At 39.5% G+C, this 20945-nt stretch overlaps 2 protein-coding genes across 10 annotated transcripts in view; one reads left to right on the top strand and one right to left on the bottom strand.

Annotated features, from left to right (window-relative positions):
- AIG1 (androgen induced 1) overlaps nt 1-20945 on the top strand; it is a 241224-nt gene that overhangs the window by 67644 nt on the left and 152635 nt on the right. For 8 of the 9 annotated variants that reach the window (XM_044917722.1, XM_044917721.1, XM_044917719.1 and 5 more), the window contains one exon: nt 13383-13484. The exons of the other annotated variant lie outside the window; for it this stretch is intronic. In XM_044917722.1, coding sequence (XP_044773657.1) covers nt 13383-13484 — 102 coding nt within the window. The remainder of the gene's footprint in view (nt 1-13382; nt 13485-20945) is intronic. 9 annotated transcript variants of the gene reach the window in all.
- LOC110583086 (60S ribosomal protein L21-like) lies at nt 16643-17131 on the bottom strand. Its single transcript, XM_044917723.1, has one exon. It carries the CDS (start codon nt 17126-17128, stop codon nt 16643-16645), a length of 486 nt encoding a protein of 161 aa, XP_044773658.1. The 5' UTR covers nt 17129-17131.

Genomic DNA, 20945 nt, shown 5'->3' with positions numbered 1-20945 from the left:
TGCCTTCCGCTCAGGTCATGATCCCAGGGTCCTGGGATGGAGCCCCGCATCGGGCTCCCTGCTCAGCGGGAAGCCTGCTTCTCCCTCTCCCACTCCCCCTGCTTGTGTTCCCTCTCTTGCTGTGTCTCTGTCAAATAAATAAATAAAATCTTAAAAAAAAAATTGCGGAAAACTGGCTATAGTGTGATCTAATTCTCTAAAATAGTGAATGGAATGCCCATTAGATACGTAGGAAAAGACCTTTCAGGAGTATACCTATCCTTTTGACAGTGACTATCTTTACAGGACGAGATTACAAAGAGCTTTTACTTTTTATACATTTCTTTATGGTGATGTACTACAAATGTTTTCGTACTTAAATGTGTCTCGTCTGTGGCACTCACACGTGCATGGCATGGTCTTAGATTGGCCTTCCTGTGAACGGGCTCAGGGACGGAGGGTGCATGCAGGAGAAGGGGGCTCTTGGGAGAAACACCTGTTTGGAAGGGAGGAAGGCAGTGTTGGGTAGAAGGAGAAGTTGACCCACACTGCAGTTGTAACTGGCATCCTGGGATGTCTAGAGCTGGGATGTCAGAGTTGCCGTAAGTGGAGGCAGAGGGGCTGGGTGTTTGTTTCCTGGCATGGGTCAGACACTGGATTTAGACTGCCCCCTCACCCCTCCACCCCCACCCCCCCGCCCTCCGGGGAAGGGGCATGACTCGGGCAAGACAGTTCCCTGCAGCTGAGGGCAGTTCCCAATGAGGGATGCAGCTCACAGTGGCCAGCGACCAGTATTGCCAACATCTAGGGGATGGACGCATGGGCCCTGAAGAGGGAATCTGGAAGAAACACTAGCATATCTGCCCCAGTTATTTGGTATAAGCATAAAAGCTGTTCTCTGACTTTGCAGACCTTACTGAATGACCACACGTAGCTTGCATGAATACAAAGATGAGGAAAAATGATGATCTCAATGCAGCACAAAATTCAGTGAAATAAAATATTTTTGATTAAAAAGATCTTAACAATTAGGAATAGGAAGCTGTTTATTTAGCCTGATGAGCACTTCCTCGAGCCTATCCTTTCACTGAAGCTCTGGCCCCTCTGTGGGACAAGGCCCATGGGTGCTGTACGCACTCCTCCAATTTGTGCAGGCCCAAGGCCACGATCATCCATATCCATGGCCATAGTCCACAGAGCACTCTGATTCTGGTGTGGGCATTTGCCCCCATGGCAGCCCTAATTTCTGTGTTTGCTAGTGATCTGGTTTTTACCCTGTTCTGTTTTTGTCTGTATGGATTTTTTTTTTTTTTGACTCCCAGTGATTTCCCTTCCTTTCTTGTCTGCTCAGCAATATATTTGAAAGTATATTTGCTGTAATTTATTTAGAACCTAGTGTTTCACAGTAGGCAAGTTTTTCTGTGTATCTAGTCCACGGTACTGCAGAAACCTAAACCCCCACTGTCTTTACCAAAGGCAGTTTTTCCTTTTACTGCTTATAATGTGACTTTCAGTTTTATGTAGTTTTATACTTTGTATTTTATTTATTTCTTAAGCTCTCCACTCTTCTCTTGCTCTGCCTTCTTTATTTAATCTCAGATTTTCATCTTTGACCTCTTTTCTTTAACAGAGAATTATTTGATCATTAATTAATCATTTTTTCTGATTTGTATTGTTGAGTTGCCCTTTTTTGGAGGGAGGTGGTCACATTCCACTTTCTCTCTCTCTCTCTCATGGTATTTATGAACGCATTCCATGCTATTTCTTTTCTTATGATTACTCAATCTTAAATTGGTTCTTTCTGAGCCAGCTGTTTGCGAAAGGATAGTACTGGAGACAGGCTAGGGAACTGAGTTAGGGCAGCTTGAATTTCTGCCTCTCTCCCACCACCTTCTTTGGAGAATGGCTTCTCTCTGCGCTACACTCATTTCTCTCTCCTAGCCTCATTTTGATCGCAACCGTTTTGTATGGTGACAGGAAGCTGAGTGTTCATCGGGTGAGCTGGAGTTGTCCATGCAGGCTGCTTACCACAGATCCTTTCTTGTTTACTATAACATACCCACATCCTGCTTCTTGCAGAGATGACATGCTGACCCCTTGCCACATTTCACATCATCACTTCTGACACCTGAAGCCAAGTAGGGATCAGAGCATCTCCCCAGTGCTCCCATGCATCTCAGACCTCCTGTTCCCAGCCAGAGTCACTCAGTGTCTCTTAGAGGGCGTCGCCTGTAGCGATCTCTCTGTTCTGCTCACTCGACCAGAGAACCCTTGGATCTCGTTTCTTTCATCAGAGTCTTGCCCTGTCTGGGCTCATTTTTCCTAATACTGAGCAGCCTGTTGAAAAGAGTGATATTTGGATTATGGGTATTTCCTACTTTATTGGTTTCACTTCTCCTTGTGTCTGGTTGACTTGGAGAAAGGGAGCCTTTGGTCTTCCATCTTGATCCAGAAATCCAGAGAAGGATCATGTCAGGGTGATAGAAAACTTAAACAGGTGAAGGAGGGATTGGCAGGTAAAGGTCTGAGAAGAGATGGGCTAGAAGAATAACGCTGGAAAGAAGGGTTTCTCTTCCTCACAGACGGGAGAACAAAAAAATACAGAGAACGTGAAAAAGGAATTTTAGGTCATTAGGAAGAAAATTGAAGGCTTTAAAGGATGCTCCTCCTAAGGGAGATGTGGAGCCTGACACAGACAAAAAGCACCAATACATCTTTATCATTTACTCTGCCCATTTTTATCATAAATGTGCTATGTGTGAAGCGGTGGGGAAACGGCAACGAACAAGAAAGACAAATTCCTATTCTCTGACACTTCACCTCCTCAGAAGAGAGCCAGACACTGAACAATAATGAAAACTTACTTTCTGTCAGCGTCTATGATAGGAAAGAATGGGGCCACAGAGTCATTGGCAAGGTGTCTGTGAAGAGATGCTGTTTAAGCCAGACCTAAAGGGACAGAGAATGCAGCCAGGTGAAAATGGGGTAGGAGAATTCCTGGCAGAAAGAATTGGAAATGCGAAGACCCTGAGGCACGAAAGAGCTTAATGAGTTTCAGGAACAAATGGCCAGTGAGAGCTTAGGGAGCAAGAGAGAATATGGTAGAATCTGAGGTCAGAAAGAAAAGCAGGGGTCAAGTCATATGGGCATTGTTGGAACTGGGTTTTTATTCTCACATTATTTACTCAGTCAGAAGGGACCATTAAGGACCTAAATGTAGGTAAATATGGATAAATTAAAAATTCTACCACAAAGATTATAGTTAAAGGCTGTGAAAAAAGGCAGAAACATGTGCTTTAGAAACTCTCTAAATGCAGATTCTGGTTTTAAGGTAATTTGAGCATAGTGCACGGAGGAAAAAAAAAACAATGTAGTGTTACTCACAGCCTCATAATTACAAGTAGAGGAATTCTATGTCACATTTCCAGGAATGAGTACTAGAAACTAACTGTGCTCTGGAACAAAAGATACTGTAACATTTCAGAGGGGCCTATGCTTTGCTGTGCCTTGCTGAATTTGAGGGTATGGATGAGGGAAGTCAGCTATGAGATCATGTCGGGACTCAGAATCTTCTAGACCTGAAGGGTGGGAAAACAAGAGCTTTGTCAAAATGAGAGTCTCGTTGTTGGTGTATAGGAATGCCACTGATTTCTGTGCTTTGATTTTATATCCTGCCACTTTACTGAATTCCTGTATGAGTTCTAGCAGTTTTGGGGTGGAGTCTTTTGGGTTTTCCACATAAAGCATCATATCATCTGCAAAGAGTGAGAGTTTGACTTCTTCTTTGCCGATTCGGATGCCTTTGATTACGTTTTGCTGTCTGACTGCTGTGGCTGGGACTTCTAATACTATGTTGAATAGCAGTGGTGATAGTGGACATCCCTGCCGTGTTCCTGACCTTAAGGGGAAAGCTCTCAGTTTTTCCCCGTTGAGGATGATATTCGCTGTGGGTTTTTCATAGATGGCTTTTATGATATTGAGGTAGGTACCCTCTATGCCTATACTCTGAAGAGTTTTGATCAAGAAAGGATGCTGTACTTTGTCAAATGCTTTTTCTGCATCTATTGAGAGGATCCTATGTTTCTTGTTCTTTCTTTTATTAATGTATTGTATCACATTGATGGATTTGCAGATGTTGAACTAACCTTGCAGCCCAGGGATAAATCCCACTTGGTCGTGGTGAATAATCCTTTTAATGTACTGTTGGATCCTATTGGCTAGTATTTTGGTGAGAATTTTTGCATCCATGTTCATCAGGAATATTGGTCTGTACTTCTCCTTTTTGATGGGGTCTTTGTCTGTTTTGGGGCTCAAGGTAATGGTGGCCTCATAAAACGAATTTGGATGTTTTCCTTCCATTTCTATTTTTGGAACAGTTTCAGAAGAATAGGTATTAATTCTTCTTTAAATGTTTGGTAGAATTCCCCTGGGAAGCCATCTGGCCCTGGGCTCTTGTTTATTGGGAGATTTTTGATTACTGCTTCAATTTCCTTAGTGGTTATAGGTCTGTTCAGGTTTTCCATTTCTTCCTCGTTCAGTTTTGGTAGTTTATACGTCTCTAGGAAGGCATCCATTTCTTCCAGATTATCTAATTTGCTGGCATATAGTTGCTCATAATATGTTCTTATAATTGTTTGTATTTCTTTGGTATTGGTTGTGATCTCTCCTCTTTCATTCATGATTTTATTTATTTGGGTCATTTCTCTTTTCTTTGCGATAAGTCTGACCAGGGGTTTATCAATCTTATTAATACTTTCAAAGAACCAGCTCCTAGTTTCGTTGATCTGTTCTACTGTTCTTTTGGTTTCTATTTCATTGATTTCTGCTCTGATCTTTATTATTTCTCTTCTCCTGCTGGGTTTAGGCTTTATTTGTTGTTCTTTCTCCAGCTCCTTTAGGTGTAGGGTTAGGTTGTGTATTTGAGACCTTTCTTGTTTCTTGAGAAAGGCTTTTATTGCTATATACTTTCCTCTAAGGACTGCCTTTGCTGCATCCCAAAGATTTTGAACAGTTGTGTTTTCATTTTCATTTGTTTCCATGAATTTTTTTAGATCTTCTTTAATTTCCTGGTAGAAGAAAGAGAAATTAAGGAGTCGATCCCATTTACAATTGCACCCAAAACCATAAAATACCTAGGAATAAATCTAACCAAAGAGGCAAAGAATCTGTACTCAGAAAACTATAAAATACTCATTAAAGAAATGGAGGAAGACACAAAGAAATGGAAAAACGTTCCATGCTCGTGGATTGGAAGAACAAATATTGTGAAGATGTCAATGCTACCTAGAGCAATCTACACATTTAATGCAATCCCTATCAAAATACCATCAACTTTTTTCAAAGAAATGGAACAAATAATCCTAAAATTTGTATGGAACCAGAAAAGACCCCGAATAGCCAGAGGAATGTTGAAAAAGAAAAGCAAAGCTGGTGGCATCACAATTCTGGACTTCAAGATCTATTACAAAGCTGTCATCATCAAGACAGTATGGTACTGGTACAAAAACAGACACATAGATCAATGGAACAGAATGGAGAGCCCAGAAATGGACCCTCAACCATATGGTCAACTAATCCTCAACAAAGCAGGAAAGAATGTCCAATGGAAAAAAGACAGTCTCTTCAACAAATGATGTTGGGAAAATTGGACAGCCACATGCAGAAGAATGAAACTGGACCATTTCCTTATACCACACACAAAAATAGACTCAAAATGGTTGAAAGACCTCAGCGTGAGACAGGAGTCCATCAAAATCCTAAAGGAGAACACAGGCAGCAACCTCTTCTACCTCAGCCACAGCAACTTCTTCCTAGAAACATTGCCAAAGGCAAGGGAAGCAAGGGCAAAAATGAACTATTTGGACTTCATCAAGATAAAAAGCTTTTGCACAGCAAAAGAAACAGTCAACAAAACCAAAAGACAACTGACAGAATGGGAGAAGATATTTGCAAATTACATATCAGATAAAGGGCTAGTATCCAAAATCTATAAAGAACTTTCCAAACCCAACACCCAAAGAACAAATAATCCAATCAAGAAATGGGCAGAAGACATGAACAGACATTTTTCCAAAGAAGACATCCAAATGGCCAACAGACACATGAAAGTGTTCAACCTCGCTCAGCATCAGGGATATCCAAATCAAAACCTCAATGAGATACCACCTCACACCAGTCAGATCGGCTAAAATTAACAAGTCAGGAAACGACAGATATTGGCAGGGATGCAGAGAAAGGGGAACCCTCCTACACTGTTGGTGGGGATACAAGCTGGTGCAGTGACTCTGGAAAACAGTATGGGGATTCCTCAAAAAATTGAAAATAGAGCTACCATACGATCCAGCAATTGCACTACTGGGTATTTACCCCAAAGATACAAATGTAGTGATCCGAAGGGGTACATGCACCCCAATGTTTATAGCAGCAATGTCCACAATAGCCAAACTATGGAAAGAGCCAAGATGTCCATCAACAGATGAATGGATAAAGAAGATGTGGTATATATATACAATGGAATATTATGCAGCCATCAAAAGGAATGAAATCTTGCCATTTGCAATGATGTGGATGGAACTGGAGGGTATTATGCTGAGCAAAATAAGTCAATCAGAGAAAGACATGTATCACATGACCTCACTGATATGAGGAATTCTTAATCTCAGGAAACAAACTGAGGGTTGCTGGAGTGGTGGGGGGTGGGAGAGATGGGGTGGCGGGTGATAGACATTGGGGAGGGTATGTGCCATGGTGAGCACTGTGAATTGTGTAAGACTGTTGAATCACAGACCTCTGAAACAAATAATACATTATAGGTTAAAAAAAAAGTAGGAAGGGAAAAATGAAGGGGGGTAATCGGAGGGGGAGACGAACCATGAGAGACTATGGACTCAGAAACCTACTGAGGGTTCTAGAGGGGAGGGGGGTGGGGGGATGGGTTAGCCTGGTGATGGGTATTAAAGAGGGCATGTATTGAATGGAGCATTGGGTGTTATACGCCAACAATGAATCATGGAACACTCCATCAAAAACTAATGATGTAATGTATGGTGATTAACATAACAATAAATTTTTTTTAAAAAAGTAGAAATTTCAGAAATAGATCCAAATAAATAAAGGAATTTAGTATATGAAAAATGAGAGAGTCTCTCTCTGCTTGGGGACCATCAGAGACAAAGCCAGCTAGCATCCAAAACACACAACTTATTCTCATGCTTTGTGTGTTTGGAAGGAGAAAGCACAATGGGAAACATGTCTACACATTACCTCTCAGCAAATATTACTGTGGAAAAAAGTGATGGGAAAAAAGTCATGACAAGGAAATCTGGAAGCAAAGTAATAGAGCTCAAAACAGAATTCAATTTTTTTTCCAATAGGTATTTGGTAAAGTCTGAGTGCTAATAGATTAGTTTTTAAAGGAAAAGTGATTTCATAGGATCATGTCATCTTGAAGCTGAAGACTTTAAAGATGTATTCATTTATTTCCTCCTTCCCTCCTTCAACAGTGGATGTTTGAGATATGCTAAATGGCCTTTATAGACCAATCTATAGATAAGTGACTTTTCTCTTTGACCTCCTTCATGGTATATTTCTCTGCAACATCTTTGGGCTCTAATCGGTTTTACTAAATTCCAAAGAACTTCCCACTGATCAGTAAAGCTTCTTCTTAGAAGTGGACTAAAGCTGATTAACTTCAGCTTCTACTGGATACCATATAAGAGACTCTTTACAGAAGGAGACAAAGTGTGAATCCAGGGGGTTTTTTTTGCATTCATTTCTAATTGTTCCAGGGGTTCAAACGAAGCCTCAATGACTAGCTGTAACACAAGTACTTCGTCTGGGAAGCTTGAAGGACTGGAAAGCCCCTGAGCTCCTTCTACTCTCAGTTCAAGTACAGTATTCTGGGCCTGGCAGCTGAGAAGCAGCAGGTGCACGCTGAGAAATAGCTGGCCACAATTGTGGAATGTTTCAGTGGTACTTCGCCTGTCCAAGGGAACCTATTTTTGTTTCATATTCATGCCCTGGTAGTAGAGTTCAAACTTATTTTGGGTTTGCTGATGACCATACTATCAAGAGGATATCAGTGCATGAAGCCAAGAAGCCACCATCTGTGCTGTGTTTCTATCTCAAGAATTATTTAGAAGGCTGATTATTCAGGTGCCTGGGCCTCTTGACCTTCTAGTATTACACTAAGAAAGACAACTAACACTTTCTTGAAAGTCACTTCACTTTTAATAACCCACAGAATTCCCTCAATATATGGTAAGGGTGAAAGGACTGATCACATTCCACCAGTAAGTACTGACACCAAAATGCTCTCCATGTGGTAGGGACACCATGAATGATCATTTATGGTGAGCAGAAATTAGCTCTCCACAGTGGTGTGCTAGTCAATAATTAACAGCTGGCTCTACAAGGAAAAAATACCTGATTTGTAGCATTCGCTGATTTCCATAGCTGAATAGTAAGAACAGCTTGATAAGCTCAAAAACTTAGATGAGATGGAAAAATTCCACAAAAGGCAAAAGTGACTAAAACTGAGTCATAAAGTTTTAGTTTTGAACTAAAAACTCTTCTCCAGAGAAAGCAGAAACCCTGAGAACTTTATATCTAATAAAAAAATTGAATTCACAATTAAATCTTCTCATGAGAAAACTTACAAGTCCAGATAGCTCCCCCAGAGAAGCCTATCACTTTATACGCAACTAATGAGTCACTGAGCACTACACTAAAAACTGATGATGTACTTTATGTTGGCTCATTGAATTTAAATTAAAATAATTACCCCAAAGGTACAGATGTAGTGAAAAGAAGGGGCACATGCACCCCAGTATTCATAGCAGCAATGTCCACAATAGCCAAACTGTGGAAGGAGATGAGATGTCCTTGAACAAGTGAACGGATAAAGAAGATGTGGTTCATATATACAATAGAATATTACTCAGCCATCAGAAAGGATGAATACCTACCATTTGCATCGATGCTAAGCATCGGCCTACAACTTATTGGTCCCTGGAAGAAATGCTTTTTTCTTTCTTTCAGGGGAGATGAGGAAAGTTAGAGAGTGGGAACCAGACGGCAAGAGGAGATTGGGGATTTTCGGGGATTTTGAAGCTTAAAATGAATTGTGTGAAGGAAAGGGGTTTTGTTATGTTATGCTTTCCTTTTGACACACTGTCTCTATTTTTATAAAGGTGGTATGTGGAAACCTTCTAGAAGGGGTTATTTAGGACTCAAAGAAATAGGTGATGGCCCAAAACACATCTATACAAATTTGTGCCATATCTCATTGCCATGGGTTTCTCGGTTCTGAGAAAGGACTCATACTAGCTCAGGGATCTGAGGAAATATCTCACATTCACCAAAGTCAAGAGTGAAGAATCCTTAAGTCATCATCATAATAAATCACCCAAATCACAAACCACAAACATTTTTTTTTTCTAAAAAGCAGGAAATGGAGCATCTACACCAGGAAACACAACAAGAAAGAAAACAGAAACTCCCCGAAAGAAACCAAGCGTGAACTGCCATGTGCAATGAAATAAATCTTGCCAGATGACCCCACATACTCATACAGCCTCACAATTCGAGTTTTCATAGTAAAACACAAAATGGAACTGACCCTGAAATGTGGCCAACAACTTCAGCCTTTCCTCCCCACCACCCGCAGGAAGATCCTGAAACAGATGCTATGAAATTCAGCCTGATCTTCATCCCATATGCTGGTTCTCAAGAGGGAGTAACAGGGAGATTTTCCTCTTCTCATGAACACATCCTCAGGTGGGAAAGTTTGCCCCATGTCTTCCCTCCAGCAAGCCTACTAAATTTAGTTCTGCTGGGAAATTATCATGTGGTTTCATTCATATGTGGAACATAAGGAATAGCAAGGAGGACCACAGAGGAAGGGAGGGAAAATTGAAGGGGAAGAAATCAGAGAGGGAGACAAATCATGAGAGAATCTGGAATACGGGAACCAAACTGAGGGTTAGAGAAAGGAGAGGGATGTGGGGTGGGGTAACTGGATGATGGGTATTAAGGAGGGCACATGTGGTGATGAGCACTGGGTGTTATATGCAACTAATGAATCGTTGAACACTACATCAAAAACTAATGATGTACTGTATATTGGCTAACAGAACATAATAAAAAAAAGTTGAAAAAAAAAGAAAAGAAAAAAAGAGAAGCATATTAAATAGGTAAGGAGGAAATAATACCAATCTTGGACAGAGTCCCTTGAAAAATAGAGGAGGGAGCTTTTCCCAGTTTATTTTTTGAGGCCACCATTTTCCTGTCACCAAGATTAGAAGAAGACATGAGAAAATAAAACTAACTATGGATTGATATACTGTAAAAATGAAGACGGGAGAAAAATTCTTAACAAAATATTGGCAAGTCAAATCCAGCAATATATAAAAATGATAATACATAATGACCAAGTATTAAAGGTTGGTTTAACATTAAAAATCTATATAATTCATCATATTAACCAAATAAAGGAAAAGAACTATCCGGTCACCTGAGGTTATACAGTAAAATTATCTGAAAAAATTCAGCACTTGTCCATTACATACATAAATGAAGGATAGGGGAGATTTTCCTCAATGTGATAAAACATCTAAGAAAAACCAGCAGCTAATATCAAACTTAAATGTTAAAAGACTGGACACCTTCCTAAGAGCAAAGAAAGCAAGGGTGCTCTCTGCTCATCACTTCTAGTCAACACTGTGCTGAAGTTTGTAGGTTGTGCAGTTAAGAAAAGAAAAAGAAGTAAACGACATATACATTGTAAAGGAAGAAGAAAAGCTGTCTTTATTTGCAGATCACATACATATAAAAATCTAAAATAATTTATGAAAGAACTACTCAAACTATGTGAATTTAGCCAAGCTAGAGGACACAGCGTCAATAAACTAGTCATTTGTACTTTTATAGACGAGTAACAAAATGTAAAAACAAATTCAGTACTATCTACAATAACATACAAAAGCATGAAATGTTTCATAATAGATTTAAAAAAATATATGTGCAAGATCTGTCAACTGAAAACTACAAACTGAAAAACCAAAGATCTGCATGAATGGAGGCATCAATGATGTTCCTGGGTCAGAAGACGCAGTATTGTGAAGATGTCATTTCAACCCAGATTGAATATATTGATTCAGTACGGTCATAATCAGAATTCTAGGAGGATATTTTTGTAGAAATTAACAAGCTGAGATTCTAAGATTTAAATGGAAATGCAAAGGACTTAAAATAGCCGAAACAATTTGGAAAAGAAGAAGAGTGGAAGCATATGGTAAGCAGAATTCTAAGGTGGCCCCACAATTGCATCCCATGTGGTGCAGGCCTGTTTAATCCCCTCCCCTTGAGGGTGGGAGGGGACCTGTGAATGTGATGGGACATCACCCCTGGTTGGGTTACATTATATGGCGTAGGTGAAGGGGTTCCCACCTATGGCTCCATCCAGGACTAAAGTAGCTTCGTGCTTGTGTGTGGAGTCCCAGACTAAATGTAAAACTGGTCCTCACCTTCAGAAACAGATACATCTTAACCACCTCACAGGTCAAGGGGTGTACACATTGATTGTGCGGTCAACCCTCTAGGTCAGACCCAGGAAGGAGGTCCACACAGGCCGTGAGGCATACTTGTGTCTTTTTGAAGAGGAAATTCCAGGATTATTGTTGCCCAGGATATGGTATAGAAAAGTAGGTGGAGGCTCTGGGTAGATCAGCCATTTGGCTGAGTGACTGCCTCACTCCATGTCGGGGGCAGAGGCTCGAGGTGGCTGGAGGACCTTCCAAAGCCGACGTCTCAGACTTTAAGGTGGATATGAGTGACCCCAGGATCTTATTAAAAATGTAGAATCAGAACATATCAGGATAGGACCTGGCATTCCACACATCTAACAAGCTCTCAGGTGACATGGGAGCTGCTGATCCTTGGGACTGCATTTTGAGTCGTGATGCTGTAAAGTTTGGCACCCGGGTCTGAGGGCAGGTAATATTGCTACTCAGTACATTTGAAGTCTGTAGTGGAATGAATAAACCAAAGTTGTGAGTAATTTCAAATTACTCATTGCACTAATGATAGTTAACATTAAGCTAACAATGTTTTTTTTTTCCTTCTTGTGCATTTATCAACTGAGGGAAAAGAGTTGACCCACAAGCAGGATAAATAACTGGAGACCCCAATCCAGGATTGAAACTATGTGTGTAATCTATGGTTGCCTCTTATAATCATCTTTCAATATGCTTTATGAAACGAGAAATGTTCATAACATCTTAGGTTTTAAGGGTGAAGCATACTACACTTTTCATACTACAATTACCCATATCATAACTGACATACTTGGAAAAGAACTTTGGAACCCTTCTGATTACTAGCTTGTGCTGGGAGTTTTATGAAAAGAGGCATTAAAATATTTACTACTTTTATTAATAAAATGCGGGGGTATGGATGACTTACAAGATAAAATTGTTTCTGCTTAATATTCATCTGCATTTTATCGCTCTGTAGCATTTATTATGAGACGTAACTCTGCAGAGACTTTGATCTCTCTCTCTGGGCTAGTTGCCTTCTCCATGCCACATTTATTGACTATGTACACAAGCATTTGCGTTTTCTTTATAATTCTATCCTGAAGGTTAAGACCCTGGACCATCCGTTTCTTTATTTTATCTGAACTTCTGTCACCATTAGTTTGAAGAAAAGAGAAAAAATTGAGTACTGTACTCTCTTTGGTTGGTTATGTTGCTGATGGGTCAAAATAAACCTTGGGAACCCAGATGAACATGTAAGTTATTCCAGGAGAATTAGGATTCTTCCTTTGTGTTTCATACACTCTGCTTTCAATGCAGGCAAAGCCCCTGCTTAGGCTATATAAATTAATACATTTGCAGGAAATGTGACTTCAGGACATTTTACATAGCAGTGATTTTAATGCTGTTAGTGGTGAAATGGAAACTTGAGAATGTGAAGATTAATTTAAACCACATGATGGGTTCAAGGAAAATACACTACAGTTTCTTGAATGTGTGCTGACTCTGTAGAGTGGGGAATGGGATCCAAAAAACCACCAGTGAACTTTTAAACCCTCTTGAGAGGATTCAAACCAACACAATTAGCCCTCGAAGGGAGCCGTTCCAAATGACAGACAGATCGTTTCTCTCTCCCTCAGAAACAGATCCCTTTGCCTAAGAGAACGCAGTAGGGAGACCAAGGAAGGAAGAAGGACCCCACACGTTACCACCAATGGAGTGAAGTTAAGAAATCCCTTTCCAGTCATTCGCTGGTTTACTGATTCATCTTTCACTCTAGATTACAGTTCTGTTGGGTTTTTTGAACAATGGATAACCAACGCATTGTATATCGTGAATTTGAAATAAAGGATTTCTTTTCCCTTCCAGTTTGTGGTAGCGGTCTTCTGGATCATTTATGCCTATGACAGAGAGATGATTTACCCGAAGTTGCTTGATAATTTTATCCCAGGGTGGCTGAATCACGGAATGGTAAGTGGACTAAAACAAATAATTTCCTTTCATTAAAAAAAAAAATCTATTAAAGAGCCATTTTCTAATTCGGGCTTTCCACAGAATGTACCTAACTGGCTGTGCAATGAGGGGGATTATGAGAGATTGTAATTAGAGGAGAATACCGAATGTCAATAAAAACATCTTCCCATGAAACTGAGTCACTATTAAAACTATGTAGTAGATGAATCCACAGTTTACAAGGTGTCGGTGTTGTTGGATAATACAACTAGCTCATTGTATGGCTGAATTTAATTTCTGTGCCATTCAAAGACTTGTCCCCTACTGGAGCCTAAGGACCTAGTCCCACCTGTACAACTATTGAGGCCCCATTGTTCCTCCACCTCACGTCAGGATATTGTGTTGGAAGTAACTACAGCACTGGGAGAATTGGCCCCAGAGGAGCAGCAAGACTGTTATTTACCCTGGGAGGTCTGCTGCAGGCATTGGAAGTGTCCTTGGCAGGGGGTGCCCATTGGAGGGCATTTGCCTGGGGCGCCCAGCTCTTTCCCTTCTTCTCAGTCTGATTCCTTCTGATGCTCTAGCCATGGTGTTGCCTTCCCGTGTTTCAAATCAAATATTTTGGATGGTTTGCCTGTCACCTCACAAGACTTAAAGATATATTTTCTGCAGAGAAATTTTGAATTGTCTTCCCTGTCCACTTCTGGAATTGAGCACTTTTGTTATTAACTAAGAAGCCTGCATTTTTTTGGTTACAGCAATTTTTAGAACACATCACTGGGGGCTCCCCATGAAAGGGGTAACCCATCAGAGAAATTATAGGGGCACGAAGAGCTAGACCTCACACATCATAGGTCCAAAATAAGTTTCCTTTCTACCCCCAATTTTGGTATATTTTGAGAAAAGTGGTGTGTACTAACAAACACACATTACTGTACTGAGGGGCTTTGATTAATTCTTTCCCAAGCCAACACATCAAAAGTGGCACGGCTCAAACAACGGGCATTTTCTTTGAGTCCAATTAGAGCCACGCTGTTGAAGGATTAACATGGCACCTCTGGTCTAGTTCCAAACAAACAAGCTGGGTCTTGTCAGATTCATTTTACCATCTTTGGGGCTTGACGTGGCTACTCTGTGCCCCTCCAACTTTTGACTTTTCTTGAACGTGAAAAGCCTTTGCATAACCCTGTGTCCGCAATCTTCTACCCTCGATGCCCTTCCCATTCTTTACCGGGGAACCCCTGCTCACCCTACTAGCTTCTGTAACATCTCTCAGAAGTCATGGAACACTACATCAAAAACTAATGATGTAATGTATGGTGATTAACATAACATAATAAAAAATTAATTAATTAATTAATTTAAAAAAAAAAAAGAAGTCTCTCTTCACCCCCACAGGCCAGGTTAGCTCTCCTGTCAGGCTCGCAGAGCACCTTCAAATCTCCGTCAGACATGTGTGTATCCCTCACACGAGTGTTACTTCCTAGGGCAAACAGCAGACTTGCAGCCCCGAGCAGTCCGCCCACCCACCTGGCATGTAGTGGGATCAATGCCTATTTGTTAGATTGATGCATGAATTCAGTATACAGTCGTGCCCCCACTCCCCGCCTTATCTGAGAGGGATCTGTTCCAAAATCCCCAGTGGATGCCTGAAACCGAGGACAGTACCATACTGTGTTTTTTCCTGTACATACATATCTGTGATAAAGTTTAGCTTATAAATTAGGCCCAGTAAGAAATTAACAACAAGAGGAGGGCCTTCACTGAGAACCAGTGGTCGCATCATGCACTCTAGGAGTACAGACCTTAACTGTTTGGCCTGTCATCGACATCCCTCAAATGCACAATATTACCCTTAGGCCAGAGAATAAATCACAACCTTAGCAGATGTAGGTGCTACTTAACGTTTCAAATGAATGGTTTCTAAGTACTGATGAAGCCATTAGAACGATAACTTGACTCTTAAGAATTTCCCCTGGATTCACTTTGATAGGATATAATTCTCACTCGTGGAGACAAACACTACTTAGAAATTCAAGGAGAATTTGAGTGACACAGATATTTCGGAAAGGGAAAAGATAAATGAATCAACATGTCAAATCCTCTAAGATAATAAGAGCTCAACAGAGTCTTTCTTAATGAACTTTGTCCGTTAGTAGAGATGAATGACCATTTCTTTGGTTTTCTTCATGTTCCAGTTCGTGATTCCAGAATTACTAACAAAGAAGTTGCATATGGTGGCTGAGGAATATTTTGCAATATTAATTTGCATTACTCTAAATTTGTATATATGTGACTTTAAATAGGATGTTGATTCTTTAGATTGGCCATTAAAATATGAACACTAACTGCTGGAATCATGAATAATATAATTTTTATAAAAATGTGAAAAACTATTTATGAAATACTAATAAATCAGATAAGCATTTTCAACTTTAAATTTTATTTGACAGTTTAATAATTATCATTTATATTTTAATTTTAATAAATGATTTTCAATATTTAATTTTAAAAGTATGAAAATAATTCAACTAAAACTTTTTACATTCACTTGAATGTTCATATTTTGATGAAAACATTCAAATTGTGTATACTTTGATTATAATTACATTTTATTTTTAATTAATGCCTTAGATTAATACTATCAGTAGAGCTTAAATTTTTGGAAAATTTCCATTATAACAACATATTCAGTGAATTTGCTGAAATGAAGGCAAGAAAATAAAATTTTGGAATATTTATTTTGGAATATTTATATTTATATTATATTAAATAATATAATTTTATAATTTACAAATTTGTAATTTATAAATATATAAGCCTTTATTTTATTACTCATACAATCATATATTTTTTATTTTGTTTTATACAATATGTATCTAACAATGTAGGAGGATAGAACATATTTTATTTAATATTTTACTAGCTTAATTTGTAACTTTTAAGTATTTCTGCCCATGGATGGTTTATGGCCCTTTAGGCCTTTTGCTATTGCCTATCTAAATCTGTATAGCTACAAGAATTCCAAGAGAGAATGTACCCTGTTTTGTTTTTTGGTGGTTTTTTTTGACACAAAGTTTGCTTTAAATATTTTTTGGGGGAAAGGACACCACACTTCTGCTCAATTAAAAGAAACATTTTTACAGTCTTGAGGTCTTTTATTTTCTTTACATTTATCATGCCATGAATTCATAGGGAATGGGTTCCAGCAGTGCGGGCTCCTTTCCATTGGTTCTCACAAAGTGTGCTTCTCTGGGTGGGGCAGGCTGGCGCTTCAGTTGAACCCAAGTACCTTTCTCTTTGGCTTCCTTCTTTTTCTGATCATTTTCCTTCACACGCTTTAGGAAGCTATCTCGGCTCTTTGAGTGTTTAATATGCTCAATGAGTACATTAATTCTCTTGGCAAGAATCTTGCCCTTAACTTGTTTGTTTACAACAATGCCAACAGCATGCTGAGTAACATTGTAGACACTTCCAGTTTTGCCATGGTAACATTTGTGGGGCATTTCTTTTTGAACAGTGCCCATTCCCTTGATGTCCACAATATCACCTTTCTTATAGATTCGCATGTATGTGGCCAAAAGAACAACTCCATGTTTTCTAAAAGGTCTAGAGAACATATAGCAGCGGGTACCTCTCCTCTTTCCCTTTGTGTTGGTCATTTTGGCAAATTACTGGAAGATGGCAGTTCCGGCCGAAAGGCGAATGTACCCTGTTCTTATGTGTAGAATCACACTTACTGTTTGAAGAGTCTCAACATAATCTCCTGGGCTCCAGAGGCCTGATGCGGTTTATAAGTCTGTCATGGCACCATTTCAGAAGACATCACCAAGTTAGTCTTGAATTTACAGCACTCATCTGCCCAGCACAAAATTAGACAGAAAACAGGCATGAAAGGAAACTCACGGGATTTTAAATTCACAGGACTTTCCTTTTGATTTACTCTACCCGTAAGTTGGACGTGATTGTAACTAAAGGAAACTATCCTATTTCTTCCTTTCTATTGTTTACCTCTATTCTCTCAGCAAGCAATCTTAGAATTTTTTTGGAGAAGAGAAGAGGAAATGGGTAAATAAATGAGTTGTAACAGTAATACAACCTTGCTGTGTAACTGCTAACTTCCTTCCAGGCTCTATTAAAATAGCACTTGCACACACACACTATTTTAGTTTATTATAATTAAAAATATAAACCTATAAAATATAATATATTTTACTGGAGTCACTTTAATATCCAAAAATCAAAAACTGTTCTATCCTTTCAGCCCTATTTATTTTTTGTATTTCCAGCAATCAGAACAGCACCTGATGCCCATTAGGCATTCACTAGGTGTTGGTCATTAAAAGGGTATTTACATGTTTGTTTTTGAAACTTGGAAGAATGTTGGGGTGCCTGGGTGGCTCAGTCGGTTAAGTGTCCCACTCTTGATTTCGGCTCAGGGTCCTGAGATTGAGCCCCGTGTGCTTAAGATTCTCTTTCTCCCTCTCCCTCTGCCCCTCCCACGCGCATACCCCCACTTGTGCATGCTCATTTTCTCTCTAAAAAAAAAAAAAAAAAAAACTTGAAAGAATGCCATGTTTATATTTATATCCTCTACCACCTTTCTATCCTCAGTCCACTGATAATAAGACAAGAGAAAACTAGAGATATCAGCAAAATGAATCACTTTGCAAAACATAATGCTAATGGTCATGGATAGTTGTGGTTGGGGTCTGCATGGCTGCAACCTGTGGGAGCTGAGCTTTGATTCAATTCAATCTAGCAAACATTTATTTTCAATAAGACCTATGAAATGCAAAGCACCCTGCTAGGCACTGTGGGGTTATAGGATGAGAAAAATACTTGCACTTTTAAAGGATAGAAATGGCCTGTTTGAGATGGAGGAAGGTGAGTAGGAAAACAATTCTACAAGCCAACAGAGTGGTCTCCCGTAGGCTGTGTTCGCTCTGACAACGAGAAGCACTATTGTTATTCTGGCCTGTTTCTTGGCTGCAAAAATAGATCCCTGAACCTTTCTCTTCTGCTCATTATAAGTTTAAAGCACTGTCAATGGAGTAAGTATACATTAAAAGCAATAAATAAATAAATATTTAAACTCTAGAAAGATTGCTGATTCTCAGCGATGCTATAACAGGAAAAACCAACAATGAGACAGTGTCTCTGCTTAGCGAAGACCTAATTAATGTTTATAAAATGCCTCGAGAATGCCAAGCACTGCAGAAGTTTGGATATTATTATTATTATCACAGATCTTTAAGCATACATGACCTAGATATTCTTATAATCACAGCAGTTGTTCATTCCCCATATAATTTATAAGGAGATAAAAAAATAAGCCCACCTCTCTTCATGCTTGATTTGTCAGTTGTTCTTGTTATATGTAACTGATCCTCAAGAGAACTTTAATTTAGGCAACTATTTATTCTGTCCAATATTATTTTGACATTTGGTAATTACTAAAGTTTTTGTACATCTGTCTTTCCCAGAAGAGAAGGCATTAAATACTGCTTGGATGATCACTGGTTTTGTAGGAACACAGAGTTGACGTTATTCTTCTGTTAAATAACACAACTTATGGAAAGTTTCCAGTTCTGGGCCACACAGACGATGCATTTCGTGATCTGTGGAGTCTGTGCCACCCTGATACTGGATATTTGACAAAATAAGCTGTTGGTCACGAGAAGGCTATCTTCTTTTTCATATGAAAAAAACTGACCTTTATTATTTTCCCAATATATTCTAAAGTAACTGGAAGATATCTGGAAATTTTCAAAAATAAAAGTAAGACTGGAACAGAGGTCAGAAATTTCTTGGAAACCACTTTCTAAGACTCCCAATGGACCTCCCAAAGAAAACAAATAAGACCCCGAAGACCCAGGAATGAGAAGGAGAGTTCCATCCACAGTGAGGCAGATACTTTCAGAGTTACTGCATACGGTTCTCATTTCATTTTACAGATCATAGCATTCTCCGTGTGAATTTCCATTTGCTCAGTCTCACCTTCTCAGTAAGGCCCACTCTGAGCAGCCTATTAGGTATTGCCAGCTACTGCCATGTCCCCGGAGTCCCCTTACCCTGCTCTTTGTCCCCCTGGTGGTACTTAACCATCCTTGACATATCTGGTTTTACTTACATGCTGTATTTATGGCTTATTGTCCATCTCCTTCTGCTAGAATATAATTTTCATAAGGGCAGAGGTCTTTGTTTCAGTTACTCATCTATCCCAAGCACTTCAAACAGTGCCTCTACACAATGGAAATCAATGAGTATTTGTTGCATCGATGAGTGAATTTTACCAATATTCTACGTCCGTGTTTTCTCTTGTCCTTTTTTTTTCTACTCTGTCTTTTCCTTTTCGTAATAGTTGACAGAGAATGCAACCCCAAACCATTCACTTCTTTCCTAACTTGTATTTTACTTCACTCTTCAATCTCAACTGCACTGCAATAAAATCTTACATACATGGCCTGCTATCCGCTCTGAGGGTCTTATTGGTTGGTACATACCAAATTGCTGCCACTGCCTGAGAAGGCCTGAAATGATGTCCAAAGAACACAGTGTGGTCCCTGGAACATCTGAGAGTTACAGGCCAAGTAAATAGAAATGCCTAGGTCAAATTTATTGGAAAGCATTTCCACATATTGATTATTTTATCTGATTATTAGTTCTTTTTTCTCTAGGGTAATAGACCATGGCTTTTTAAAGCAATTTTCTGACATCACAAATTCCACTGTAGAACTAATTTTCCATGTAAGGATAGAATTTAAGGCTAATACTACTTGGCTTACACTCTGCCCTTTTTCTTGCTACACTGAATAGATGAGCAGGCCCAGCAGTAGTTTGAGTTCATCAAAAGGTCTATAAATTATATTCAGATATTTTGGGGTCAGCAAAACCCAAAGTGTGGTTTATTCAAGTTCTTTTACCCCTAATCCTTAAATCCGTAGATATTTCAAAGTAAACTTCATTCATATGTTTCCCATTCATGTGCCCTCAGTTCTTCGTAGCTGGGGCAGAGGTGGGGCCAGGCCCAAAGGTGTTGTCTCAGGAACTGGCTTCCTCCTTCATTACCACAAACAGATCATTCATTAGCCACAGACCCAGCTCCTTGGCAGAAGTCCATCACTATATCCTTTCCAGTTCCCTTTTAATTGAAGCTCCAACCTCAGCAAGCATCAGTGATAGCTGCCAAAGAAAGTGAAGTGGAAAAACAAAGCTGCATTTTCTATCATAGAGGCACAGAATCCTAACATCTTAAAACTTGGGAAGTGTTTCTAAAGACCATCTGGTCCATACACCATGTGATACCTCAGTTCCCTGAACAATATCTTGGCAAATTCCCTTTCAGTCTTTACTTGAGCATCTCTAATGATGGAGCTTCAACAGTGGACCAGGACCATGGGGTTTTCAGCTAAAGGAAGACTCTCATAAGGAACTGAACCTTCTGTTTTTTCCTCCAGTTCAAATCCGCCCAGTCCA

Source organism: Neomonachus schauinslandi, chromosome 8 (genome assembly GCF_002201575.2).
Source record: "Neomonachus schauinslandi chromosome 8, ASM220157v2, whole genome shotgun sequence".
Lineage (NCBI taxonomy): Eukaryota > Metazoa > Chordata > Mammalia > Carnivora > Phocidae > Neomonachus > Neomonachus schauinslandi.
This window is presented reverse-complemented; position numbering and strand designations above follow the sequence as displayed.